A 19,283-nucleotide genomic window follows, 5' to 3' on the forward strand; every position below is an offset into this window, starting at 1 on the left:
TCTAAGCTCCATCCTCTTGCTGAGCCTTTCATAAGCCTGGCAGATCTCCCTGCCCCTCCCTGCCCCACATGCCCATCCCTCGAAGGATTCCCAGGCCCTGCCCAGCCATGGGGTGAGAAGAAAGGAGAGAGGGGCCCTGACCGCAGCTGTGCTTCCCCTCCCCTCCCTCCTACCCTTGCCTGGCTGAGGGGAAATCCCTCCAGACCTTAAGGTCTCTTCTTGTTGTGCTCATGAGTGACAAACTCAAGCACCATTTCCCTGCCAGGGGAAATTCTGAGTGGCTGAAGCTCAGTTCAGAGGAAGCCTCTTGAACCCCTGCCAGAGAAGGGAGATAGCCAACCTGGGAGCAGCTCCCAGCCAGGGAGCAGTGCAGCACCATGGCTTGCAGTGGGCTGCTCTGCCCAGCTCCTGGGACCCTGCCCAGCTCTGACCTCCCTTCCCTGAGCTCAATTAAAAGGGGCCCCAAAAGCTTCACTTCTCCAGCAGCAGACTTGAATGGTTTCACCTCCGTTCTCAGAAGAGGCAAAGGTCACTGCTAGGCAGTGATTCCAACCCAGGGTTGCCACAAAAGCTGCAGAGCTGAGAGAGACAAATCCATGCAGGCTTTTCACTTCAGTTTCCTGAGACCCCAACCCAGGAAGGTGCTGGACCTGCTGCAGCAAGGTCCCGAGGAGGTCCCAGAGATGCTCGGGCAGCTGGAGCAGCTCTCTTGCAGAGACAGGCTGGGAGTGCTGGGCTTGCTCAGCCTGCAGGAGAGCAGGCTCCAGGCAGAGGTCAGAGCAGGCACCTGCCAGGCTGGCCGAGCAGCAGCCATGGGAAAGCCCTTGGGGAGCAGAGGAAGCACAGAGGGAACAGCTGTGAGGGCAGGGAGAGGAGGGCTGCAGCACACTGGTGAAGAGTGTGGAGAGGAAGGCTTGTGAGGAACTGAGGGTGTTTAGTGGGAGCAGTGGTGACAGCCCCGGGGGCTGTGCTGCCATCCAGTGAGACCTGGGCAGGCTGCAGAGCTGGGCAGAGGGGAACCTCCTGAAGCCTGCTGGGGACTTGGTGGGCACCACAGAGGCCTGAGGAGCCCTGGGGCGTGCCTCGGGGAGAGTTAAAGTGGCAGGGGAAAGCCTTTGGGGTGGGAGCTGTGTGGTGTAGGCAGGGCTGTGGCAGGAAGCAGCTGAACTGATGGAGAGCAAGCAAGGCACAGGACAAGTGCCCCCATGGCCCAAAGCAAGCTGTTGGTGCTGCCCAGCAGCTGGGCACACTGCTCCTGCTGAGGCAGCTGCAGCTTGGGCAAGGGGAGCCTGAGGGCTGCCCCCACTCACCTCCATGAAGAGGGGCAGGGGGAGGGCCAGGGGGCTGCACCAGGTGTAAGCAATGCTGAGCCCTCTCTGGCACCTCTCCCTGCCACCCCACCACCTACTTCATGAGTGCCCTACCTGGCCCTGCCACCCTCCAACCAGCCACCTTTGAGGGGTCCACCTTACCCTGCCCCCCTATAACACACTTCGAGGCTCCCCCACCTCTCCCTGCCCCCTCCCAAGCCCCTTTTGCAAGTCCTTAGCCTGCAGCCCTCCCAGCCCTCTGGTGAGGCTCCCACCTCTCCTTGCCAACCCCCACCGACTCTGAAGCCAGCCCTGAGATGCCTTTCTTGATTTCCTATGCCCTTTCTGGGGGTGCAGGCAGCCCTGGAGACTCCCCCCGTGGTAGGGGCACACATCCCACCAGCCTCCACCCCCCCAGCCCCAGGATGAAGGAGGGAACTGGTGGAGGGCTCTGTGCTTCAGAGCTGGGGCAGGACAACCAGAGGGGGCAGCAGAGGTGGCACACAGTGCCCTGGCACTCTTGTGCCTGCTGCAGGGGTGCTGTACCCCAGGCTGGCTCGGGAGACCCCCAGCAGAACCCACAGTGCCAGGGGCTCAGTGAGGAGCAGAGGGCAGCTGGGAGCCCTCCAGGCAGGAAGGAGCTGCCCCTGGGGGACTACTCCTGAGTGGGGGCACTGTAGCACCTCAGGCATCTTCTCCTCCCCTGCTGGCCTACACTCTGCAGCCTCAAAACACAGCCCCAGGGCTGCAACCTTCCTCCCTCCTGTTTCTGCGCCTACGACCCCCTCTGGCACTGTGCCCAAGGGATGGGCTTAGAGCCAGGGGCAAGGAGCACAGACCCTTCCCCCACGGCTGGGCAGAGCAGCAGGAGCTGGGGGCAGGCAGCCTCCAGCCCCCCTCAGCAGCACTCTGGCACAGCAGGCAAGCCAGAGCCCCTGCGGGCACTGCCAAGGGGGCAGGAGGGCAGAGCTGGGGGAAGCCACACTGGAGCCCAAGCCCGGGAGGAAGGGCCTGGTCCGGGCGCAGGCAGAGGGAGCGCCAGGGGGAGGCAAGAAGCACCCAGAGCAGCTCTGCAGAGCCAAAGGAACAAAGGTTTAGTGAAGGGACCGAGCCGCGGAGGGGGGAAAGGAGGAGGAGAGCGCAAAGGGGGAGGGGGCAGGAGACAGAGCTGCGAAGGAGAGGGGGTAATGGAACCGCACCGCGACCGGGATGGGAGAGGGGAAGAGAGGGGAACCGAGCCGCAAAAGGGAGGGGGGGACAGCACCGCAGGTGGGGGGGGAGGGCTGGGCACAGAGCAGGGCACGCAGGAGAGCTGGAGGGGCTGCAGGAAGGATGGGGCAGAGCTGCCAAGGCAGGAGCTGGGCAGCAGGGCAGGGGGGCCTGGCTGGGGAAGCCTTCCCAGGGAGCGCTTGGCTGGATGCAGCCGGCAGGGGCAGGGCTGGCAGCAGGGGGCTGCTGCCGCGGGCTGCCAACGTTGTGCTGCTCCTCTCTTGCTGCCAGGCCTGCTCACAGGGCACGAAAGGTCTGCCGTGGCTGCAAAAGAGGAGACAAGGCCATCAGACAGCTCCTGGGCATCAGCAGCACCCACAGGGCCCCTCCCCAGGCACAGCATGGCACTGCCAGCTCCCTTCTTTCTCAGCCTGCCACAAGCTGTGGCTGCAGCCCCCCCAACCACCACCAAACAGCCCCAGGCCAGCCCCGGCCCCATGGCAGCAGCAGCAGCAGGTCTGGCTGTCCGCCTCGCTCCCGTCCGCAGCCCTGCCCTGCGCCGCTGCCAGGCCACCGCCTGCCGCCCCTCAGGAGCACTCGCCCAGAGACCGGCACCGGGAGCCCATGGCGGGCCCGGCGGCAGGGGGCACTGCCCCCAGCGCCTGTCCCCGGGCTGCCCACGCATCCCCACGGCACCTGTGCTGCCAGGCCTGCTCAGCGGGCACCAAGGGGCTGCCATGGCTGCAGGAGGAGCAGAGAAGGGCATCAGGCAGCTCCCGGGCAGCAGCAGCACCCCCAGGGCACTCTCAGCTCCCTTCTCTCTTGCCCAGCCACAAGCTGTGGCTGCAGCCTCCCGAGCAGCACCAAACAGCCCCGGGCCAGGCATTGTCCCTCCGGGCTGGAACGGGGCTGCCACAGCAGCAGTGCGCAGCTGCCCCGGGGCAGGGCTGGCTGCTGGCACAGCGGCTCCCTGGGCAGGCTCACCTGGCACGCAGAGGACTTGGCAGCTTGCTTCCTGCTGCTCCGCGGCTGGGGGATGCGGCTCCGACGCCCACCCAGGGCAGGGCAAGGGGCTCTGGGGATGGCAAAGGGCATTGGAGATCAAAGAGCAGTGGAGAGCAGCCAGGCTCAGGGCACAGCCCACACTGCCTCCCCAGAGGCCACGGGCCAGGGAGAACTGCAGCCATGGGGCTGGGCACACCGTGGGGCTGGCAAGCAGCTGCTGGCATCTCTCCCACCTCTGCTCAGCCTTCTGCTTCAGGGCAGGTGCTCTGGAGAACACCCAGGGCTCAGGCATGGAGGCTGCCTCTGTGCTCTGTGCCAGCTTGCAGGTCCTGCAGACCAGCAAGAGATGGTTAGTGCCAGGGCCGCCTCCTGGCCGCACACTGTCCCCAGGCTGGCAGGCACCTGGGCCAGGAGCTGCCACCTGCAGGGCACACAGGTCAGCAGACGCCTGCCCGGCTCTGAAGGACAGAACGGGTCAGAGAGGGAAACCCTCAGCAGTTGGCAGGTGCCAGCCTGTGCTGCCTGGACCATGCCCTGTGCCCATTCTCCAACTCTCCTCACTCAGCTCTCCACAGAGCTGCAGAAGCAATGAGGGCTCCCTAAGGCTGCCCTGCACTGCCCAGGCCATGTGCATCGCGGCTGCTGGGCACTGCCACAGCTCCAGCCAAGCCAGAGCCTCTTTGGTGCTGCAGCAACAAACCACCCCAAACCCCCAGAGCCCACAGGGGCACAGTCCTGACCCTCACTGCCAGCTCTCTGCAGCAGAGGAGATGCCAACCTGCTCCCCAGCCATCACTGCTGGCTCCAGAAGCCATCTGCAGGATGCTCCATGGCCAAAGTGAAAAGAAGAAGCAGAAAGAGCTTTCCTGGGAATGCTTTTAGCTCTCTGCCAGCCCTGCCCAGGTGGGCTCAGCCTGCAGACTGCCCTGCTGCTGGCACTGGGCCTCCTGCCCGCAGCTGCAGCCACCCATAAAGGAGTTGCCCAGCCCTGCAGCTGCCATCCCCAAATGCACAGGCAAGGCCCCAGGGCAGCACTCACTTGGCCCCTGAGGGGGCATCATCCTGCTGGTCCTGCAGGCTCTGCCTCTGCTCCAAGGCCTCTGGCACGCTGCAGCCCAAGGGCCCGGGCCCACTGGCTGAGGCTGGCACGGTGCAGACCTCGTGGGTGACGTTGAGGGCACGGCTGCTGGCAGGAGCTCCAGCCCTGGCACAGAGAGGGACAGAGCCAAGAGGCAGTGAGGTGGTGAACTTCAGCCCCTGGCACCAGAGCCAGGCTCGAATGCAAAGGGAAGGCCCCAGGGCAGCACTCACTTGCAGACCTCAAAGGTGGCATTCAGGTCGTGGCCAGAGGGCACAGGCAGGGCACAGCCACCCTCAGCACCCGACAGGGGCACACAGCTCTCACCGAGCGGCCCCAGGCACAGGCTGGAGGTGCAGGCTGGAGGTGCCAGGGAGCCAGGGGCTGCCTGGGCAGCAGCTGGTAGGCAGGGGCTGTCCAGGCTCTGCCCTGCCCTGGCAGCCTCTGTGCACTGCCCACTCCTGCGCTGGTGTTTCAGCCCTGGGGACAGGCTGCAGGCAGATGCCAGCTGGGACGAAGCTGGCACCTCTGGGGACCTACCCCTCTTCCTAATGGGGCTGAGAGCCAGCAGTGTAGCACTGGTGAGCGGTGCCAGGTGCTGCCAGTCTGGCAGGGGAGAGCTGATCAGAGGGGCAGCAGGCACAGCCACAGAGGCCTTGGCTACAGAAGCACAAAAGAGACCCAAGTCACCTCCCTGCCTGCAGCTGCCAGGCACCCCCAAGCCCCAGGGCATCCCCCTCTGCCCCCCACCAGCCTCAGCTCTCTGCTCCGCCTGCTCCCATCAAAGCACATCGAAGCCAAGGACGAGAGGCAGCACAAACAACCCTGCCCTGTGCCAGCCTAAAGATACCGTCCTGACCCCACAGCAAGTGCCCCATGGCAGGGCCTGCCCTGCCCCGGGCACAGCCTCTGCAGAGCCACAGCTTGGCTCTCAGGGTCATGCCTTGGCACTGAGGGTGAGGAGGAAGAGATCAGCCCTGCTCACACCAAGGCTGCCATGGCTGAGCCTACGGCTGGGCCGTCTGGGGCAGATGCATGCCAGAGGAGTAAGCAAGAGGAGAAAAAGGGACCCCCAAAGCCACTGGGTGCCAGGGCAGCAGAAACTCCTCTCCCTGCCCTGTGCCCACAGCTGCCAGCTGCCCCCACCCCCCATTCCTGCAGCAGAGCCCCAGCCAGAGGAGAGGGCACAAACCTGGCACCTGCCCATCCCAGCCCTGCTGGCTCCTCTGGGCTGGGCTGGCCCGGCTGAGCTCTGCAGCTGTGCTTGCAGCTGCCACCTGCTTCTGGCCTGCAGCAGCCTCCTGCTGGCCCACAGCCTCCAGTGCCTCCGGGGCTGCATCCTGAGCAAGGAAGCTGCCATCCCTGGGGAGGGGCTGCTGCCTTGGGGAGAAGCTCATGGCAGGAGCTGCAGCCCTGGCAGAGAGAGACAGAGCCAAGAACCAAGGAGGTGGTGAGCTTCAGCCCCTGGCACCAGAGCCAGGCTCAGCATCACCTCTGAAAGCCCTCCTCAGCCGCAGCACAAGCTGTGAGGGAGCTCCAGGGCAGGGAAGCTTCGAAGCTTGCTGCCTGGAAGCCTTCCTTGTTGGCATTGCCAGGAGAGCTTATCCCATGGGATTGTGTCCCCGGAGTCTCCTGCCCACCCTGCCCTCTGCACGCAGCTGCAGCCACCCATAAAGGAGTTGCCCAGCCCTGCAGCTGCCATCCCCAAATGCACAGGCAAGGCCCCAGGGCAGCACTCACTTGGCCCCTGAGGGGGCATCATCCTGCTGGTCCTGCAGGCTCTGCCTCTGCTCCAAGGCCTCTGGCACGCTGCAGCCCAAGGGCCCGGGCCCACTGGCTGAGGCTGGCACAGTGCAGACCTCGTGGGTGACATTGAGGGCACGGCTGCTGGCAGGAGCTCCATCCCTGGCACAGAGAGGGACAGAGTCAAGAAGCAGTGAGTGGCCAGCTTCAGCCCCTGGCACCAGAGCCAGGCTCAGCACCACCTCTGAGAGCCCTCCTCAGCTTGGGCACACTAACACCAGGCACTCGAGGCTCCCACACTTGCTCTGCCTGGAGCCTTCCTGGCTGGCATTGGGCATTTCCAACAGAGCTTATCCCATGGGACTGGATGCCCAGCAGCCCAATCCCATTGGGGAGGGCAGGCAGGCAGCTGTAAAGCAAAGCCCTGCTCCCACTCTCACACTCATCCTCCCTGGGGGAGCTCTGTGCAACAGCAAGGCCGAAAACCTGTCCCCCAGCAGCAGGCAAGAGGCAGCCCAAAGCAGAGCTGGCCTTTGGCAGCCAGCTGGGTGCTGCCAGGCTCCTGACTGCACCTGAGCAGGGCAGAGCACGGGGCGCAGGATCTGCTGAACTGCTTCCCGACAGCCACTCGGGCTCCAGCCAGCACCCAGGCTCTGCCACCAGCTCCTTCACGCAGGGCACCCCAAGCTCCATCCCTCCTCCCCACCAGCCTCACTCACCTGGGCAGCTGCAAGGGGCTGGAGGCGAGGGCAGGCAGCAGCGCCGGCCCCTGGCACTGCGAGCCGCTGGCAGCATCCTCGTTGGCACGGAGTTTCGCCCGAAGCTCTGCCACCTGTCCGCAAGGGTCGGCCGCAGTTCAGAGCATTGCCTGCCCCGGCGCAGCTCAGCAGCCTGCGTGCCGAGCCCGGCACAGCCCGGCCCGAGCGCAGCCCTGCCCAGCAGCTCCTCACCTCTGCTCTCAGCTGCTCGCACAGCTCCCTGTATTTGCACACGTGGCAGTCCACGCCGCGCAGGTTGCTCTGCAGCTGCAGAGACAGGCACAGAGAGCAGAGCTCAGAGCGGCCCCCAGGCAGCAGCTCCGTGCCCTCTGCTGAGGCTGCAGCAGGGCAGCTCCTCAGCCTCCTCCCGCCGCCGTCGCGCCCAGGGAGCCGTGGCACGGCAGCGCCGGGGCAGGTGCTCACCGAGACCTCGATCTCCTTGGCACGGCTGGCATACTTGAGCGTGTTGTAGGTGTCCTCGTAGGCCAGCGGCGAGGGGCTGAGCACAGCCAGCATGAGGGTGCGGCAGTTGCCGCCGAGGCAGTCCTTCAGCAGGCGCGTCAGCTTGCTGTCCCGGTACGGGACGTGGCTCCTCGGGCCCTGTGCTGGCACAGCCAGGCTCGCCTCGGCTCCCGGGGCTCGGCTCCCGGCCCTGCCCACTCGCAGCCCAGCGCAGCCGGCAGGGCCAGGGCTGGCTCCAGGCCGCCCCTCGGCGGCAGCCTTACCTTGGCGCCCGCCAGCGCCGTGATGACGCCGATGAGGGCCAGCAGCGAGCGGTTGATGCTGGCCCCCTCCCGCAGCCGCTTGCCCCTTGTCTTGGCCACCGAAGCTCGCTCCGAGCCTGCCAGGTCCACCAAGCTCATCTTGGCCACCTGCACGTGCCCAGCCGGGCCACCGGCACACGCCTGCTGCTTCACATAGACCTGCGAGGGCAGGCAGCAAAGAGGCTGCAGCGGCACCAGGCAGGCAGGCAGCAGCAAGGGGCACAGCCACCCACCCTGCCCTCGGCACGAAGCCAAGCCTCAGCCCTTGGAGACGCTGCTCCAAGCCTGCGGCTGCCTGGGGCCACAGCCACTGCCATCTGACCTGTGGCAGCGGCAGGAGCAGCAGGGGCCCTGGGATGCCAGTGCTGGCAGGGCTTGGCTCCCTAGCCCCCTTCCAGGCACAGAGCCCGCAGCATGCCCCCAGCAGCAGCCCTCACCTGGAAGACAGCGTGGGAGCGGGAGGAGCAGGCATTGGCATCAGTGGGATGCTGCGTCCGGTTCCTGTTGCCGCTCACCACCATCTGCAGCAGCTGCTCCGCAGAGCTGGGCTGGAGAGGGCAGGCAGAGGGCAGGCATCAGCGCAGCCCCCACACGGGCACCGAGACAGCGGGCACCCAGCAGCCACAGGGGCACGGCAGGAGGCCTCCCGCAGCTCCGCAGGCCTCGGCCCGGGCTCACCTTTGCTGCCAGCCAGCAGCCACACGCGTGCCACCCCCGTGTGCCCACAGCTCCCCACCCCCTTCCCCTCTCCTCTCTGTCCCCCGCTGCTCGCTGGCAGAGCTGGGGCAGACACAGCCTTGCCCAGCCCTTGAGCCTGCTTCCAGACCCACCTGGTGCAAGGAGAGGCCCTGAACCACGGCTCCCTTCTCAGGGTCCTCCCAGATGCTCAGAGGGCCCTTGGGCTCCAGCAGGTCGTGGAGCTGCTCGTTGTAGACCTGCAGCAGGGAGCCCCAGCTCAGGCTGAGCTTTGGCTGCCCAAGGGGCAGCAGCACATCAGCTCTGCAGCCCAGGGCCGCGCTCCACCTGCTGCCCACCCCACAGCACCTCTGGCACCTGGGGCCAGCAAGAGCAGCTCAAGAAGGTGGCCTAAGGGCAGCGCTCAGGAGCCCTTTCTCACCCAGGCACTACAGGGCCCAAACTAACCCCATACCTTCCAGATGCCTGCCTGGCAGCAGGAGGGCAAACAGCTGGGCACAGCTTACCTCCTGGTAGGAGACCAGGACCTCGTAGCTCTTCTCCTTCCTAGCCTCCAGCTGCTTGTATAGCTCCACCATGGCCAGGTAGATGATGCCAGGGCTCTGCTCAGAGCCCATCATGGTGAAGCTTTTCCCTGCTCCCGTGGCACCGTAGGCAAACACTAGCAGCAGAAAGGGGGCACGCTTGAGAGCACCGTTAATGAAGGGCAGCGGGGAACAGCCCCTGGCACAGCAGAGCTTCCTGCAGCCAGCCCCATGCCAGGCTTGCTGCCAGGCTGTGCAGCAAGGCAAAGCTCGTTGCCCTCCCTGCTCCCCACAACATCCTTCAGCCCCACTTGTGTCCTCCTCCTCCTGCCAGCCTCTCTAAGGTAGCAGAGACACAGCCAGGCCCCGCAGCCTCCCTTTAGCCCTGACCAAGCCCAGCAGCTCCTTCCCCACCTCTCACCAGCAGATCTTTGCTCTGCAGACCTGGCAATTCCTCTCAGCTTTCCTCTCCTTTTACCACCCCCACCTTTCAGCAGCCTCCTGCAAGTGTGCCCGGCAGGCCAGGACACCCTCACCTGGAAAGCCTCAGCCCCTCTCCCCAGCAGCAGCAGCAGCATCACTCGGGGCTTCCCGAGCCTCACTGGCGCCTCCTGGAGCTGCTCCGTGCCCAGGAAGGCAGCTGGGCATGGCACAGCGGCAGCCTGCAGCGGCTCAGCGAGCGCCGCAGAGCCAGCAGGAGCCTCCCGCGGTGCCAGCGCCCGGCCCGCAGCAGGGCGGGGCGGGACAGCAGCTGCTGCCTGCTCACGGCCGCCTGGCACCTGTGAGGGCCCCTTCGGCTGTCACCCTGCGGAAGCCCTCTGCTGTGGGGCCAGGCTGGCGCTTGGCGTTGTGCAGCCTAGGGAAGGTCTGGAGGAGGTTTCTGAAATCAGCGCAGCGCTCTGCTGAGCCCAGCCCGAGCAGGGCCAGGCGGGACAGCAGCGGCTGGCAGCACCCAAGCACTATGCCGCCTCTTACCGGAGCAGTTGTAGCCATCGAGGACGGTGTCGACCATGTCGCGGGTGGTGTGCTGGAACACCTCCTCCTGCGTGGCCTGCTCCCCAAACACCCGGTCGAAGACGAACTTCTGCTGCTTCCCCGGGTGCTTGGTGCCGCGGGCAGGCAGCGCAGGGCCGGAGGCACCACCGAGCCCTTCGGGGTCGAACACAAGGGTCTTGTGGTCGACGACTCTCAGCAGCGGCTGCTGCGCGGCTCTCTCGCCGGCTGCAGGGGGTCGCACTCGCACCATGACGGCCACGGTGCCCTCCTGGGGGGGAGGCACCAGCGCCATGGCGGCGGCGGCGACCGCAGCGGGCTCCGGGCAGGGCCCTTGGGCTCCGCACAGCAGCGACTCAAGCAAAGCTCTGGAAATCACCGGCTGAAGTACACCGAGGAACACAACTCCGGGCTCGAAAGTCCTGAGAATGCACTCTGAGAGGAGAGAAGGCTCAGCCAGGGACGGGGAGCACTGCAGGGGCAGCCCGAGGACGGATAAAGCCTTGACCCCCGCACACGCACGCACACACTCCGTTGCCTGCTCCCGTGGCCTCCCCGTCCTAACCGCCGCCGGTGCCCCAAGAGCTGCCGTTAGGAACCCCCCAGGCCTACCCGTTTGCACCGCCTGGAAGGACCCTACACCATCCTCGGGTCCCCGCCGCCTCCCTACTGCTGCTACTCCCACCTGGGGTCCTCAGAGCCCCTCTGCATCCTCGCCCCTTGTTGCACGCCCCACAGCCATACCCCGACCGCGGAGCCCTCCCCGGGACCCTACCCAGCTTCGCTCCGGGAGCTGACAGCCCTCAGCCCTAGCACACTCCCGGCGCACTGCGCCCCAAGCCCTGCCACCCTCCTCCCTACGAGCCAGGCACACGAACCCCGGCCCCGGCACACTCCCACCCGGCCTGACATACCCGTCCCAGGGCGCCGGCACACTCCTTTCCCCACACGGCCCCTGACCCCGGCACACGCCGCCCCCGGCAGCGGCAGCCGCTCCCGTCCCGTTCCCGCTGCCGGGCCGCAGCGCCTTGCACCGGCTGCCTCCTCCGCAGCACTCTCAAACAGTCCCGCCGACCACGCCCCCCGCGCTGATTGGTCAAGGGCCGAGCGCAGCCTCCCATTGGCTGCGGCCCGCTCCCGCCCCCGCGGCCAGCCCCTCCCCGCCCCTCCCTCCCGCGCTCCGCCCGCTCCGCGCAGCGCCCCCTGGGGGCTGCAGTGCTGCCGGTGCCTGGCACCGCCTCGGGCTGCAGCCAGCCCCGGCCCGGCCCCGCTGCGCCTGAGGCGGGCAGAGCCTGCGGCCCCAGCGCCGTGCGGCCGAGAGAGCCCAGCCGAGGGCCCGGGGCGTGCTGAGCGGCTCGGGGCCCCGCACGGTGCCAGCCGCGGCCGTGGCTGCAGGCACAGCAAGCCTGAATGGCAGCTGCGACCCCCAGCCGGCCGCTGACAGCTGTGTCCCGAACGAGACCCCCACGGCCTCATCTTCCCTAATTAGTGTAGCCCGCCCGTAATTAGCGGGGGTGGTGAGATGGGGTAGTGCAAGGGCTGAGCTCCCCCAGCTCCCTCTGCTGCCTTCAGTCTCCTCAGCAGCAGCTGAGACAGGGAGGGGAGCAGAGGCAGAGGCTGCAGTGGAGTCACAGCGAGCGATGCTCAGGGCTGGCACTCTCCTGGCAGCAGCAGATGAGAGCAGTGCTGAGCCCGGGCCCTTTTTTGGCTCCTCTCCCTGCCCCCCCGCAGCCTGCTTTGTGAGTGTCCTACCTGGCTGCACCTGCAGCACTGCCTCCAGTTCTGCTGTGCCCGGCCCAGGGAGGCCACCAAGGTGAGGGGAGGGCTGCAGAACCTCTCTGTGGGGCCAGGCTGGGAGAGCTGGGGCTGTGCAGCCTGGAGAAGGGAAGGCTCCAGGGAGACCTCAGAGCAGCCTTGCAGTACCTGAAGTGCTCCAGGAGAGCTGGGGAGGGACTTGTGACAAGGGCTGGGAGCGCCGGGATGAGGGACAATGGCTTTGAGCTGGGAGAGGGGAGAGTGAGAGTGGAGGTGAGGAAGGAATCCTTGGGAGTGAGGGTGGGCAGAGGCTGGCACAGGTTGCCAGGGGAGGTTGTGGCTGCCTCCTACCGGGAGGTGCTCAAGGTCTGAGCAAGCTGTGCCGGTGGGAGGTGTCACTGCCCATGGCCAGAGGTTGGAACTGGATGGTCCTGAAGGTCCCTTCCGACCCAACCCATTCTCTACTTCTCTGACTCTGTCCCAGGAGCAGGCTGTTGAACGAAGCTGCTCAGCAGCATGGGTCCTGCAGAGCAGCATTTGCTGTCTTGCCGGGCAGCCAAGGCCTCTTTAGGAGGCTTTCTCCCAGCTGGCTGCAGAGGCAGCTTTCCTTCCTTTGTTTGTCCTTCCTTTCTTGAAAGGCCTCTCCTGTTTGCTGCAGCTTCCAAAGAAAACTGCATCAGGGTTTGACTGCTGCAAGCTGAGGGACTCCTGGGGCCCTGCCCACCTGAAGACATCCACTTCAGCTGGATCTTCTGCAGCCTGTTCCCCTGGGTGGGTGTTTGTTTGTTTGTGAAAGGTGATTTGCTCTGCTTGTAGGCAATCCTTGATGCAAAGACTGCACCAAGCCTGCCCCCACCACGCCAGGCCCATCTGGTCTTTCCCAGTGGGTCATGAGCCTGCATTTCACCTTGCTTTGGATTGCAGGGTACCCAAAGGGTATTTTCTTGTCTGCTTCGTCTGCTAATCAGGACTCATTTCAGCCTGTTGGTGTCATGCCCTCAGAGGCCCATCCTGGGTGGGCAGAGGAAGGGCAGCAGTGCTCAGCGAAATGGGGACCCCAAATCACAGCCCCCACAAGCCAGGTTTGTTAGCAGCTGCCTGCCCAGCCAGGCTTCCCCTTCTGCTCCTTCCTCCTTATCACTCCAGCAAATATGGAGCAAGTACCTGATGGGAATGTGTGGAGGCAGAGCCTTGCCAACCTGCACCTCAGCCCATCCTGATGTGCAGCTTCTCCCTGCTCAGACAGCTCTCAAAGATACTTTGCTGGCTTCTTTTCTTTCCTCCCCTGCGCCCTCCTCCTTTCCTCCCCTGCGCCCTCATCACCAATCCCTTAGAGAACGTTTTAAAGCCCCTCCCAGCTGAAAGTGCAGGGGATGCCTATTTTGTGCTCTGTGGCTGCGCTCTTGCAGCAGGATGGCTCTGAAAGAGCAGCCAAAGGCTCTGGGGCTCTGCTATGCTCATCCAAGGTGCACAAGAGGCAGTAAGAGCTTTCCAGATGGGTAAGGCTACTCCAGGTCTCTAAATGGCCTTGCTTGCACCTGCAGCCTTTCCACAGCCTGTGCATGGGGATGTCTAAGGGGTGGGTGTCAGGAGGATGGGGCCAGGCTCTTCTCAGTGGTGCCCACTGACAGGACAAGACACAATAGGAACAGACCTGAGTATAGAAAGCTCCATGTGAGCATGAGGAGGAACTTCTTGACTGTGAGGGTGGCAGGGCCCTGGAGCAGGCTACCCAGAGAAATGGTGGGGACTTCTCTGGAGACTTTCAAAACCCATCTGAGCCTTTTGATCCTGTGTGACCTGCTTTAGGGGGTCCTGCTCTGGCAGAGGGGGTTGGACTGGATGATCTTCAGAGGTCCCTTCCACTCTCTAGCACTCTGTGACCCTGTGGGAAAGCTGCATAGCAACTCCCTCAGGGCTCTGCAGTGTCCACTCTCTTCATGGCAAGACTGCCAGAGCTGTGAGCTTGCCTGAAGCCTGGGGCTGCCCGTGTGGGTTTGTGGGTGTAAGCAGTGCTGGCTTGCAGTGGATGTGTGTGCTGGGTGAAGGAGGTGTTGTTTGCACACCCCAGAGCTGACCCAGCTGTTGCTGAGCACTGCTGCACCTTCAGGAGATGTGGCACTCTGCCTGTCACTGGGACATGTGAGGAGTTGCTTTTTGTTCCTGTTGCTCCAGTTTCTAAAGTCTCTTTATTTCCATTGACACAGTTTTGAAGCAGCTGGGAAGAAGCAGCAGCTGAGAGCTTTGTTGCTAGTGCAAAGCAGAGCTTCACTAAACTCTTTTCCCTCCCAAAGGCCAGACAGGAATGCAGTGCTGGATGGTCCAGAGCTGAGGGATCTGCAGCACTCCCAGCCCCTTCAGCTGAGGAGCTGTTGTCTGCAGCTCCCTGAAGGGAGGCTGTAGCCAGGGGGGGTTGGGCTCTGGTGCCAGGCACCCAGGGACAAAACAAGGGGACACAGTCCCAAGCTGTGCCAGGGTAGGGTCAAGCTGGATGTGAGGAGGAAGTTGTTGGCAGAGGGAGTGATTGGCATTGGAATGGGCTGCCCAGGGAGGTGGTGCAGTCACCGTGGCTGGAGGTGTTGAAGCCAAGCCTGGCTGGGGCACTGAGTGCCATGGTCTGGTTGGTTGGGCAGGGCTGGGTGCTAGGTTGGGCTGGCTGAGCCTGGAGCTCTCTGCCAGCCTGCTTGATTCTATGATTCTGTGGTCAGCAGGCATCCTGCCCTGCTCAGCCTGCGGCATGGGATGGCCAGGCCAGGGAGCTGGGGGCAGTGGATCTCTGCTGCAACCCTGCAGCCCCTCCCTAGGCATCTCCCAGGCTGCTCTACCCTGGGCATGACTGCTCCCAGCCCTTCAGCTTTTCTGTTGCTCTGTAGTGGCTAGTGTGGAAGGGAGAAATGTCCCTCCTGTGCTGGCCTTTCTGCAAGATCACAGCTCACAGGATGGGACCCAAGGAGATCCTTGAGTCCAACTCCCTTGCCAGAGCAGGACAATCCTATCTAACACAGATCACACAGAACACATCCAGACAGGCCTTGAAAGGTTCCAGAGAAGGAGACTCCACAGCCTCTCTGGGCAGCCTGTGCCAGGGCTCTGGGACCCTTCCAGGCAAGAAGTTCCCCCTTGTGTTGAGCTGGAACCTCCTGTGCTGCAACTTACACCCACTGCTGCTTGTCCTGTCCCAGGGAGCAGTGAGCAGAGCCTGTGCCCCCTCCTGACAGCCTTCAGATACTTAAACATTTCTCAAATCCCCTCTCAGTCTTCTCCAGACTAAGCAGCTGTGGAAGAATTTCTCGCCAGTCGAGGACATAAAGTCACAAACATGGGTAACTGGCACTGAGAAGGTCCTTGGTTCCCAGCAAGGCCAGGAAATCGAGATGTAAACAGCTGAGCACCCCACACACAGCTGCAGTGGGCAGAGACTGATAACCAAGGGGCTGCAGTGGGTGGTCTGGGAGGCTGACCCTTAGAATGTTGTGATAAGTTAACCTATGCACACCTTACATGTAACTCTGGACCCTCTGACTGTAACCAATCTTAAGCTGAGCAGCCTCTTGCTAGAACACATCTAAGTGACTGTATCACGGCAATGAAGGGGATTTGACCTTCTAACCACAGTGGTGAGCAAAGAGTCCTCTTCCATAGCGCTCCACCCAACGTGTTCTCCAACAAGCAGCCTCAGGGCCCTCAGCCCCTTCCAGCCTTTGAACAAAGAGAGCTGAAAGTGGGCAGAGAGCCCCAGTTGCTTGCAGAGAAGGGGAAGCAGCCAGTCCCTACCTTGTGCCTCAAAAGGGAAACCAAAAGAGCTTTCCAGGAGTGGAAATGTAGATTTGGGTGCCAAGGGGACTGATGAGCAGACAGGGGCAGGACAGGCCTGGGCCTGCTGCTGTCCCCATCCGTGAGAGCAGAAGGCAGAGCCCGCACTGGGAGACAAGGGCTGGTGTGGCCCTTGGGCCTGTGTCCTGTGCAGGATTCAGGTTGCTTCTATGGCTGTAAGGTTTGGTTTGAAGTGGGATTCTTTCTGGGGAAGGAGGATGCTGTTTGGATGTGCCTTTGCCTTGTGGTGCTTTGGGGGTGGCACTGGCTGCTGGGGCTTTGTTTTGCCAACTGCTCTTTTAAAAGACGTTGTAGTGAGGTGGGAGCTTGGTCTCTTCTCCCTGCCAAAAAGTGGTAGGACGAGGGCCTCAAGTTGCCCCAGGGAAGGGTTAGGTTGGACAGGAGAAGAAACTTCTTCCCTGAAAGGGTTCTCAAAGGCTGGCACAGGCTGCCCAGGGAGGTGGCTGAATGCCCACCCCAGAGATGTTTCAAAGAGGCAGAGCTGTGGTGCTGAGGGCCAGGGCTTAGCCCCAGCCTTGGCAGAGTTGGAGAAGGGTTGACTCCATCGCATTAGAGGTCCGCTCCAGCCGAGCCTGCAAGCACAGTGCAGCCCTCAGGGGGCGCAGGGGTGCAGGGAGAACAGGGGCGCGGGGGGCGCAGGAAGCGTGGGAGCGCAGGGGCGCAGAGAGGGCAGGGGACACGGGCGCGCAGGGAGCGCAGGAAGCGCAGGGGGCGCAGGGGCGCCGGGGCGCAGGGGGCACAGAGGCGTAGGGGGCGCAGGGGTGTAGGGAGCGCAGGGGGCGCAGGGGCGTAGGAAGCGCAGGGGGCACAGAGGCGTAGGGAGCGCAGGGGGCGCAGGGGCGTAAGGAGCGCAGGGGCGCCGGGGCGCAGGGGGCACAGAGGCGTTGGAAGCGCAGGGGCGCAGGGAGTGCGGGGGCGTAGGGAGCGCAGGGGCTCAGGAAGCGCGGGCGCGCAGGGGGCGCAGGAGCGCAGTGGAAGCGGCGCTGTCTGGAGCCGACGCTGGGGGGCAGGAGGCTCCCGCGAACGGTCCTGCCTGGGCTCCCCTGTCCCTTCCCAGCCTGTCACCGCCGCCACCGGCTGCACTGTGCTCTCCCTGCACGCCCTGGGCATGCCCAGGACCCTTCATGTCTGGCACATCTGGTCACCCCCGCCCATGCCCTGGCAGCCCCCGCCCCGTGCGTGCCCAGGCAGCCGGCAGCCCTAGGGGGCAGGGCGCGCAGGTGTGCCCATGGGCGGGCAGCATCGCTCGGGGGGGTGCAGGTGTGCTCCCAGAGCATCGACCGACTCCGGGGCATGGCCGGGGCGGGGCAGGTGAGCAGAGGCAGTGCATCCCTCCAGCTGTTCCAGTAAAACTGGAGGTCGTCTGGCTCCGAGGGGTTAGCAGCTCCAAGAACTTCTCAGAGCACGAGGACCTTCCCCCTGGGAATGACCCCAGTCTGCGGCCTTCTGCCAACCTCCTGCTCTTCCCTGAGGGCCTCCTGCCAGCCTTCTGCTCCTTCCCACTTCTCCTCTCACCCAGAGCTCTGGGCCCAGACACTGAGCAGCACCTGGAGAGACCAGAAAAGACTCTAGTCAAGGTGCAAAATGCTGCCCAAGGCTGAGAGGGTGGCTGGGACCCTCGTGGTGTGCACCTGCCAGAAGCCACCTGCAGATCCATCTCCTTTCACTTTGAAGGGAGTGCAGTGGGTGAAAGCTGCCCATGGGCTGCATTAAGCCAAGAGTTTCCTGCTGCCAGCAGCAGGTCTCCTGTTCTGCAGGGAGGGCTCTTGCAAGTCACTTTTCAACCCCTTCTGACTGGTAACAGCCAAGCCCTGAACTTTATCACATCTGTTTTCTTTGCTGGACTGAATCTGTGGTTTCATAGAGTGGTTTAGGTTGGAAGGGATCTCAAAGCTCAGCCAGTTCCAACCCCCTGCCATAGGCAGGGACATCTCCCACTAGAGCAGGTCACTCAAGACCTCATCCAACCTGGCCTTGAACACCTCCAGGGAGGTTGTGGAGCACAGAATCACTCAATGTGATTCTGCTCCACAACCTCCCTGGGCAACCAGTGCCAGTGTCTCACCACCCTTTTCTGACAAGCAGGACTGAGCAGGCTGTGACCTGTGCCCAGCCACTCTTGGATGCTTGAGCCTGCTTCAGGGCTGGAAGGAGCAGAAAAGGGGTGCTGTGGTCGAGCAGTGTGTGATGGTGATGAAGCCATCTCTGCTGCCACACATCTCTCCATGGCCAGTAGGTTACCTCTGCACTGTGGGATTGTGGACATGCAGTGCTGGCACATGTGGAGGAACATGAAGAGGAGGTGCAATGCCAAGCACAAATCCAGGCTGGACAGTGAGCAGCTGGAGAGCAGCCCTGAGGAGAGGGACTTGGGGGTGCTGCTGGAGGAGAAGCTCCACAGGAGCCAGCAGTGTGCACTGCAGCCCAGAGAGCCAAGCAGAGCCTGGGCTGCAGCAGCAGCAGTGTGGCCAGCAGGGCCAGGGAGGGGATTCTGCCCCTCTGCTCTGCTGAGACCCCACCTGGATTCCTGCATCCAGCTCTGGAGCCCCTGGGACAAGAGGGCTGTGGAGATGCTGGAGAGTGTCCAGAGCAGGGCCAGGAGGATGCTCAGAGGCTGCAGCAGCTCTGCTGTGAGCACAGACTGAAAGAGTTGGGGCTGTGCAGGCTGGAGCAGAGGAGGCTCCCAGGTGACCTTCTTGTGGCCTTCCAGGACCTGAAGGGGGCTCCAAAAGAGCTGGGGAGGGACTTTTGAGGCTGTCAGGGAGTGCCAGGAGTGGGGGGAATGGAGCAAAGGTGGAGGTGGGGAGAGTGAGGCTGGAGGTGAGGAGGAAGTTGTTGAGCAGGAGAGTGGTGAGAGGCTGGAATGGGTTGCCCAGGGAGGTGGTTGAGGCCCCATGGCTGGAGGTGTTTGAGGCCAGGCTGGCTGAGGCTGTGTGCAGCCTGCTCTAGGGTAGGGTGTCCCTGGCCATGGCAGGGGGGTTGGGACTGGCTGCTTCTTGTGCTCCCTTCCAGCCCTGCCTGATTCTAGGGTTCTCTGATTCTAGGATTCGTGCTGCTGCGGGGCCAGGGGACGCCGGAGCGATGGGACGAATAGATAGGCAAGAGCCCGGGGCCGCTCCACCGGGACAGCCTGAGGCGGTAGAGGCCAGGGACACTCGGGAGGTGCCCGAGGGCCAGAGGGCAGCAAGCCTGGCATGCCAGGGAAGGGTGCCGCTTTAGGAATGAGCCACTAATGACTGTGTCTTGGGCATTTCCTGCGAGCTGCCCGGGCCGGCGCTGCGCTGCTGTCTGCTGGGGAGCTCTGATCTCAGCCGCCAGCAATGCTGCCCAACCGGCCCGACTGCAGCCGCGGGCTGCCGGCTGATCTGCCGCCTTATCTCCCCTCCGCCCCCGAATCCTCATCCACTTCAGACATCAGGGGGAAGCTAATTGACCCTCAGCTTCCTTTTGGTGCTCAGACACCTCGGGTGACTTGCTGAGTTTCTCTCTCTTTTTGTGTCCTAAACAGAGCGGCTTCAAAGCGGCTCCGCAGCAGGTGTCGGTGCCGATAGGCATCTCCCGGAGGGAGAGGTCTTGCCTGGCTTCGCCAGGTGCTCTCCGCCTCTCCCAGACAT

General features: G+C 63.8%; 1 protein-coding gene and 1 long non-coding RNA gene across 12 annotated transcripts; one reads left to right on the forward strand and one right to left on the reverse strand.

Annotated features, from left to right (window-relative positions):
• Positions 1 to 1,581: 1,581 nt before the first annotated feature.
• LOC135184105 (kinesin-like protein KIF18B) lies at positions 1,582 to 11,083 on the reverse strand. Of its 10 annotated transcripts, XM_064159650.1 has the most exons (16): positions 10,995 to 11,083; positions 10,063 to 10,515; positions 9,070 to 9,224; positions 8,698 to 8,802; positions 8,305 to 8,415; positions 7,829 to 8,026; positions 7,527 to 7,703; positions 7,296 to 7,370; positions 7,065 to 7,177; positions 6,343 to 6,507; positions 5,795 to 6,015; positions 4,836 to 5,262; positions 4,564 to 4,728; positions 3,758 to 3,853; positions 3,504 to 3,594; positions 2,716 to 2,843 (listed from the first exon to the last, which is right to left on the reverse strand). In XM_064159650.1, exons 2-16 carry the CDS (start codon positions 10,373 to 10,375, stop codon positions 2,817 to 2,819), a joined length of 2,439 nt encoding a protein of 812 aa, XP_064015720.1. In that variant the 5' UTR covers positions 10,376 to 10,515; positions 10,995 to 11,083; the 3' UTR covers positions 2,716 to 2,816. The 10 variants fall into 10 exon arrangements, with proteins under 10 accessions (XP_064015718.1, XP_064015719.1, XP_064015717.1 ...); XM_064159649.1 differs by lacking the exon at positions 3,758 to 3,853 and having other exon boundaries at positions 2,382 to 2,843; positions 5,143 to 5,262; XM_064159651.1 differs by lacking the exon at positions 3,758 to 3,853.
• Positions 11,084 to 11,361: 278 nt separating this feature from the next.
• LOC135183734 (uncharacterized) lies at positions 11,362 to 18,994 on the forward strand. Of its 2 annotated transcripts, none has more exons than XR_010305683.1 (3): positions 11,362 to 11,893; positions 12,474 to 12,606; positions 18,714 to 18,994. It is a non-coding gene; the product is annotated as an uncharacterized LOC135183734 (long non-coding RNA). The 2 variants fall into 2 exon arrangements; XR_010305684.1 differs by having other exon boundaries at positions 12,494 to 12,606.
• Positions 18,995 to 19,283: the final 289 nt, after the last annotated feature.

This window comes from Pogoniulus pusillus, chromosome 19, assembly GCF_015220805.1.
Source record: "Pogoniulus pusillus isolate bPogPus1 chromosome 19, bPogPus1.pri, whole genome shotgun sequence".
Lineage (NCBI taxonomy): Eukaryota > Metazoa > Chordata > Aves > Piciformes > Lybiidae > Pogoniulus > Pogoniulus pusillus.

Coding starts and splice junctions, on each gene's coding strand:
- LOC135184105 (XM_064159647.1), bottom strand. CDS start 10,375: ATGGCGCTGGTGCCTCCCCCCCAGGAGGGCACCGTGGCCGTCATGGTG. Junction 7,704..7,828: donor CGGCGCTGGCGGGCGCCAAG/GTAAGGCTGCCG, acceptor GTGCCAGCACAG/GGCCCGAGGAGCCACGTCCC. Junction 2,844..4,563: donor GATGCCCCCTCAGGGGCCAA/GTGAGTGCTGCC, acceptor CCTCTTTTGCAG/CCACGGCAGACCTTTCGTGC.